The following is a 7,345-nucleotide window of genomic DNA, read 5'->3' as shown; positions in this document are numbered from 1 at the left end:
CTGCACCATGCTGATAGGCTCAGTAGTGCTATGCTGGTTAGCACTACAGATGAAAGGGACTTGGGGGTCATGACTGACCATAAGATGAACATGAGCCTGCAATGCGATGCTGCGGCTAGTAAAGCGAGCAAAATGCTGGCTTGTATCCATAGATGCTTCTCAAGCAAATCCCAAGACGTCATTCTCCCACTGTACTAGGCCTTGGTGAGGCCGCAGCTGGAGTACTGTGTCCAATTTTGGGGTCCACAATTCAAAAAGGATGTGGAGAAGCTTGAGAGGGTGCAGAGGAGAGCCACGTGCATGATCAGAGGTCAGGAAAACAGACCTTATCACGAGAGGCTGAGAGCCATGAGACTCTTCATCCTGGAAAAGCGCAGGCTCAGGGGTGATCTGGTGGCCACCTATAAATTTATCAGGGGTGCTCATCAGGATCTGGGGGAACGTCTGTTCACCAGAGCGCCCCAAGGGATGACAAGACTGAATGGTCACAAACTCTGCCACGACCGATTCAGGCTGGACATAAGGAAGAACTTCTTCACTGTCTGAGCCCCCAAGTTTTGGGACAGACTGTCGCCGGAGGTGGTTCAAGCACTCACTTCCAATGCCTTCAAGACACATTTGGATGCTTATCTTGCTGGGATCCTATGATCCCTGCTGACTTCCTGCCCCTGGGGCAGAGGGCTAGACTCGATGATCCTCTGGGGTCCCTTCCAGTCCCCCCCCCCAAAAAAAAGCTTACACTGAAAAGGGAGATCTCACCACTAATAACATCTTCAGCTTTCTTTAGCATCTTGAGCCATTCAGTCAGAGACACTGATTCTCTGAGTTAGTCTCTTGGAACATGTTTTAGAAATCCCTGAACAGCTGTTCAAGGCCTGTTTTCACATACAATCTCTACCATTTGTCATATCCTTCCTATAAAGGCAGAGGGCTTCAAGAAGTGGGATGACAGTGTTTTGAAGTATGCTGAACTTGAACTGCTTGTAATTCCTACAGAGAAACACTGCCAACTGGCTGGAGGCCAGTAGGCTCAAGTGCTCCAACTAACTTTTGTTTGTTCCTCTTTGGGGAAAACACGGAGTCTGGCAGTTTCCAGAAAAGACCCAATAAAGATGTGCACAAAGCTTGACACTTTCTTTCTTAACAGGGAAAAGGTGAACTTGCTGACAAAGCCAAAAGAGGTCTGCAGTCGGCATGGCTTCCTTTCTCCAATACAGGGCTCATGGGATTTCTTGTTACCAATTACTCCGCATTACATGGAGCTAACATCTAAAATTTACTAGTTGTTTTCCAAAGACAACAGAGATGCAGTTCTTCCACCGCAGATGGCATAATTTAAAAAGGCAAGCTGATTCCATCTCTGCATTTAGGAACCTCTATGTTAGTTATTCTTTCCAAGCTGTTATTTTGCACCCACTTCAGGCCCATAACCTGGTATCATTTTGGTCATTTCTTTCTCTAGGAGCTTTCAGTGACCTTTTTGTCTTCACTGCCCTGCCCATGCTGTCATCCTTGGGGAACTATTCATTTATTTCTCCTACAAATGTCTTCCCGCTTCCTTCTACACTGTCTTCTAATTCCAGAAAGCTTTTCCTAAGTTTATGTACAAGGCCCCCATCTTCAAACAAGTCCCTCCTTAAGACTCACATCTGCCAGAGTGCCTCTGTGAAACTAGGCCACTAAGACAATCTTTTTCATTGAACAAGGTAAAACAACTGGACAAGCCTTAAAATGCAATGTGTGTTTCCCAAAGACAAGAAAAATGTATTGTTGGAGCTAGCTGCAGATTTGGTCACTGCTCTGGAATCTTACCACTTCCAGGAAGTATGCATGATGCTCCAATCCCTTTGCTGTTACACAGCACATTATATGTTTAACAGTGTAGTATGGGGTAAAGTTGTTTCATTGTTAAATAAAGTATGTGATGATATTACAGCTAGCTATGCCTAGTGTCTCTGTGACAGTCATATTCATGCAGGGTGAAACCAACCCCTGTACTGAGACCTAGTGTAAGACCTCAGCATCGCCTATATCTGAAGTCACAGTTTAAATGGGACTTTGACTTTGTGCAGGTCCTCAACACTAAGGAGAATTTCACCCGAGGTAAAGTTCTTAAAAAATGTATAGAATTGGGCTCAGATCCACAAAGATATTTAATCACCTAACTCCTATGGAACTCATTAAGGGTCAGAAACCCAGATAAACTCATAAATATTTTTGTGGATCCGGACACAATTCCTTTCATGGGGTAGATATCAGAATACCATTCACTTCATTTCAGACTAGTACTACAGCCAGTCAGGGCACACACTACAACATGCCATTGATGGTTTACTTGTCTGTGCAGTTCTCCACAACTTTTACACCATTCAGTGATGTAATAAAGTATCTGAGTGTGTTGTAGGCACTGCTAAGACAGACAACAGAAGCAACTGGTGATCAGCAGTAGATAAGTACCCTTCAGGCATGTGTGCAACTGCAGGTACCACACATAGTAAGGGGATACCCCAACCTCACATTGTTGCTTAATATCCTAGAATTCCTAACTGTTCGTAAAAGTGATTTCCAGGACTCTAATTACATCTTTGATATGTTCCCTCCCCAAAATATCGCACCTATCTTAGTCAGTAGCTAGAAATGTTACTGTATGGTGCTGCAGCACCACAGGATTACAGGTGCCCATTGGCTGTCTCTTACTGGATTCTTCAGAACATTGCCCTTGGTACCTCTGCTGGAAACCAGCCACAGTTTGTTACTTTTCTGGCATATAGACCAGGGTTAACTGTATTGTAAGCAAACAATCAATGGGATAATTATGAAGCATGATGATAAATAAATGTTAATGAAAATCATGATTATTAAGTTTGCTAATAATATACAGGTTATACTTTAGCATGCAGGAAAAGCTTACTGTTAGCAAATGCCGGTCCTTTATTGTTTGTTTCTTCTGAGTGTAGATTGCAGGGAAAGAAGGAAATGGAGGAGCTACTACTGAGATGGGGCCTGGCACCTTTTGCTCTCTGTTATCACCCGTGTTTCGTTGTTCTGTTTTTGAGAAAGAGAAAGAAACCATCAGCTATAGAGGAAGACACAGTCACCCCAAATACGTGATAGTACAAATGAGAATTATAGCAATACTAGGGAAGATAGTAGACTGAATTGACAAAAGAGATAGAAAATAAGGTTGGCTATTTTTTATTTAGTTTTTTTGTTTGTAATTATTACTATATTTGTACAAAATTTCGTATGCCTGCCATTAGCATCATAGTTCAGGGGACTGTGCCCCATCCCCGCACTTTTCTGAAAGACAACATTTTACAAGATTAAAACCTTGATTTCTTGACCTGCTCCAGTTTTAACTGAAATCTGTTATATACTGCTTGGTATTTAGCAACTAAGATTCAGGTGACAGAAACACCTGTAGGTCACTCTTGAACATTCAGACCCTACAGTGTAAATCACAGTAAAGAGACTGATCTCCTAGGAAAACAATTAAAGTTAGATAACTATTGCAAAAGATGGCCTTCTTACTGATAAATGGGGATAGTACCCCCCACAAATGAAGGTTGCTTTCTATCACTGATGCAAAGAAATAGAGCAAAACTGAGAAGAGGGGTATTAAAGATCAAGAATCTTAAATACTGGGGAAAAATACTCAGGATGGGGGGGCAAGGAAACCCAGGATTATTAAATCCTAAAGATACAGAGAGTCCCAGGATATAGTTGGTTGTTTTTGTTAATGTGAAAAATCTCCAAACTGAGAGAGACCTATACATAATGTGCTCATAAGGGATAAAATGTAGCTGTGGTCTCTCTTGATAGGTGAACACATATGCTAAGTATTACATGTAACTGTAAGGATCGGTTGGATCCATCATTGACCCTCACAGTGAAAAGCTTCAGCTGCACCCACAGACCACTGGAAAGTCAATTCTCTTAAAAAACATAATACATCAAAGACTAACAAGTCTTAGGTGTCCCAGAATGGGACTTCAACTTCTTCCCATCTGGCAATGAGAACAAACTAAAAGATGCCTTTGACTGCTGATGGCAGCTGCTCTGGCAAAGAAATATCAGGAGGTGTGAAATCTATCAAAGACATGTCACCATAGGTGGAGTGAGGAGAAAGAAGATTAATATTTCATTCCCTGGCTTCACAGCTGCATCAGATCCTGAGTGTACCATGGAAGGCTGATGCTGAGATAGGCATTTGACCCAGGATGATCTATTCTTGAGGAATCAGCTACGTCAACATCTCCCAGCGCTAAGGAATTTTCAAGCCCTGATGTGTCTCTCATTGCCAAGAACTCACAATATTTAATGCTACTTATAGACATTAAGGGAAAAAAAACAAACCACACTTTACTGGAAGAAGCAGTGCATTACTTTGATTTGGATATGCAGTGCCTGTGTAGACTGGGCACTTCAGTGGGGCTTTTTGGCACTTTTATCCACAGCTGATTCAATCGCCTGATCTGTACAAACATTAGGCGAGTTGAGGCTAACTAATGCAATGCCTTTTCTGGGCATGTGCTGGGCTTGGTGTGAGAGTGAGCCGAGTTTAAGGTGAAGTGCCATTTTTGGGGGGTTTTTTTCTTTTAAACTCCTGCAAGCAGCCTGTCTTTCAACAATCAGTCGGTGAGCCTAAGCCTTTTCAAAATTGTTTATGAATCCATGTTAAAAGGGGGAATGTTTGGGTTTTTTCTTCTTCTATGTTCCATTTGTTCTTGATGAAAATGTAGAATAATATTTCAGGCACATATAGCCAATGGAAGAGTAAGCAGAATTAACCTAATACACTGTTGACAACATTATCAGCTATTTTCCAAATACAAAATTTTTACTACTAGTATTAAATAAATGAGTGAAGGAAGGATAACTTAATTTTCTGGTCTAACATTGAATTTGAAACAGCAGCAGTTAAAAAAAAATCTTGTAACATGTAGATGATGAAAAACTTATGGAGGAAGCAAGTAAGAGATAATCATGGAACTACATGTCACTTTGAGGTGTAAATTTCAGAATATAGGTGTGCTTTAGAATATTAAAGTATGTTAAAAATGAAGTGTAGCAAAGTATAACAAACTATATCTTAAAGTTGCTTAGTTGCTATTAAATATAAAAGGTGGTCAAAATAAAATTTGCTACTTGAAACTATGATATGTTTTCTTTATTTTAATTATGTTGGGATTTTTCCTGTCCACAAGATGGCAGAAGCAGATTATTCTGATGGTAGAACAGTTGCTGTGTTGATTGGCTAAGGAAGAAAACCCTAAATTCTCTTTTAATTTTAATGCTACTATGATTGTAATCCCTTTTTTGTATCGTTGCAGTGCTGCTACTGCTGAGTTAAACCCAACAGAGAGGGCAAATCGTGGTAATTGATTGTTATATTTTACCCAGCTAATATGAGTGTCACAAATCTGATCAATTATTCATTGATTATATCATCATCTTTACTAACAACAACATCTGAAGAGTAAGTAAATTATTGATACTGATGCCAAGAACTTCTTTAGTAGAAAAAGGCGGCTACTGAACACTTTCAAAGGTAGCCTGCTTGTATTCCTTTTTTGATTTTTTACAACAAAGTCAAAAATATTAGTTCTATTTTCTGCTTGTTTTTATATTAAACATTCAAGTATGAACTACCCTAACGACTATCTGATATAACTTAAGAAAACAGAGACTTAACATGGAACAGTTGAAAAGAAAATGAAATATAAGTTTAGCTCTTTAAAAAAGAGCCCATAGTTTTTGTTCTTTGATTGTTTTAATCGTAAACAGATTGTAAATATCTATTTAATAACTGGGACAAATAATTAAACACAGTTAAACATTAATACCCTTATCCCTTTGGTTTAGTTGTGTATGAACACACCCAATACATGTGCCCAGGAAGTTCTCCAGTAATATCCTGCAACTCCAGATTTTATGTAAGTGGAGTCTGGCCTCTAGCTTGGTTGAACTGTGAGAGAAGTATCACATGAAAGTGGTTACCTCTGTGCAAGGCTCTCAGGTTCTGTTTGGCGTGGCAGTGCAGCTCCTCTACGCACGGGGGTCTGGTAGAGGGGAGGAAAATATTTCTTTGCTGATGCCAAGGGGCTCGGTAGTACACACTCAGTTTACTTTCTGTATCCAGGTTGGAGACAGCTGTAGAATCAAAACCAAGAGAATAGGACAGTTACCCTCTGTTACATGAAACTTAACTGAAATATCACACAAATATTGGCAAATATGGTGGATACTTAAAGTGCCATGTCACCTCTCCTCTAAGTAGGCAGTAGGAACAATTATTTTTGTAGTCTTTTCTACATAAGAGTACATCCTGGTATTTACCCCTTTCCTTTGTACATCACAAAGAGCTTTACACAGCTATTGTTATCAATGTTTATCCATTTTGGGTATATAAAAGCTAAATATTTTCATCATCATCTTACAAGTGGCAAAACTAAGCCACAAAATGGCTAAATAACTTGCTTCAGGTCACATAATGAGCCAGGGTCAGAGTGAGCAATAGAACTCATCAACCAACTGCAAATCACCCTCTCAAACTAAGAGCTCGAATCCAGCCTACCAGGCACTGTCATCCAGCCCACAGGCGCCCACCAACACATTGTACCCCTCTCAGCCCTTGTGCGCACAAGGGTGGGAGCAAGGCACTCACTCGCCAAGATGCCCCAACATATCCTATTTCATCTCAATCCCACCCTCATGCATGGAAGAGCCCAGCCCAGCCAGCAGCAGTTTCTGGGTGCGGCTGCTGCTGCTGCTGCTGCCACTGGTGCAGCCGCTGGGGGACCTGCTCGGCTTCCCTGGCGTCCCATTTGCCCTGGGCAGCAGGTAGGTAAGCAGCGGGGGGCAGGGGCAGGGCAGGGTGCATAGGTGGGGATGCACGGCTTTGGCTAGCAGTGTGTATGGGGGTGAGGAGCACAGCCTGCTTGGCCCGCCTCTATGATGAGGATTCTGCATGGCACGCCTGCAGCTCCTGCACTTGCGTGCCACCAGGGGAAGCAGGGGCTGGGGCTCCCCTCCACTTCTGGTGAAGTCCCAGACCTGTATGGCAGGGAGTGGGAAGGCAGCCGGCTCCAGCGTGGAGTTTCCCTAGTGGTGCACAAGTGTGGGAGATGTAGGTGTGCTGTGTACAGCCCCTGTGATAGAGGTGGGCTGGGCAAGCTGTACTCCTCGCCCTCATGTGCAGCACTGGCCAGAGCCATGCACCGCTGGATGCCAGCACCTGCGCCATGCACGAGTGCCCCAAGCCTCCCTGCCTCCTCCTGCTGTTGGCAACAGGGACTGTGTGCCATGTGGGGAAGTGTGTGGCAGGTCCCCATACCCCACCCTC

At 42.4% G+C, this 7,345-nt stretch overlaps 1 protein-coding gene across 1 annotated transcript in view; it reads right to left on the bottom strand.

Annotated features, from left to right (window-relative positions):
* The window catches only part of NHS (NHS actin remodeling regulator), a gene marked incomplete at its 5' end in the record, with an annotated part of 64,760 nt that extends 58,576 nt beyond the window's left edge, over window positions 1–6,184 (bottom strand). The window contains 2 exons of the mRNA XM_019524637.1: window positions 2,912–3,045; window positions 6,001–6,184. Of these exons, the coding sequence (XP_019380182.1) occupies window positions 2,912–3,045; window positions 6,001–6,184 (318 nt within the window). The remainder of the gene's footprint in view (window positions 1–2,911; window positions 3,046–6,000) is intronic.
* Between the last annotated feature and the right edge of the window lie 1,161 nt (window positions 6,185–7,345).

This window comes from Gavialis gangeticus, unplaced genomic scaffold (genome assembly GCF_001723915.1).
Source record: "Gavialis gangeticus isolate Ggan-Ray unplaced genomic scaffold, GavGan_comp1, whole genome shotgun sequence".
Taxonomy (NCBI): Eukaryota; Metazoa; Chordata; order Crocodylia; family Gavialidae; genus Gavialis; species Gavialis gangeticus.
This window is presented reverse-complemented; position numbering and strand designations above follow the sequence as displayed.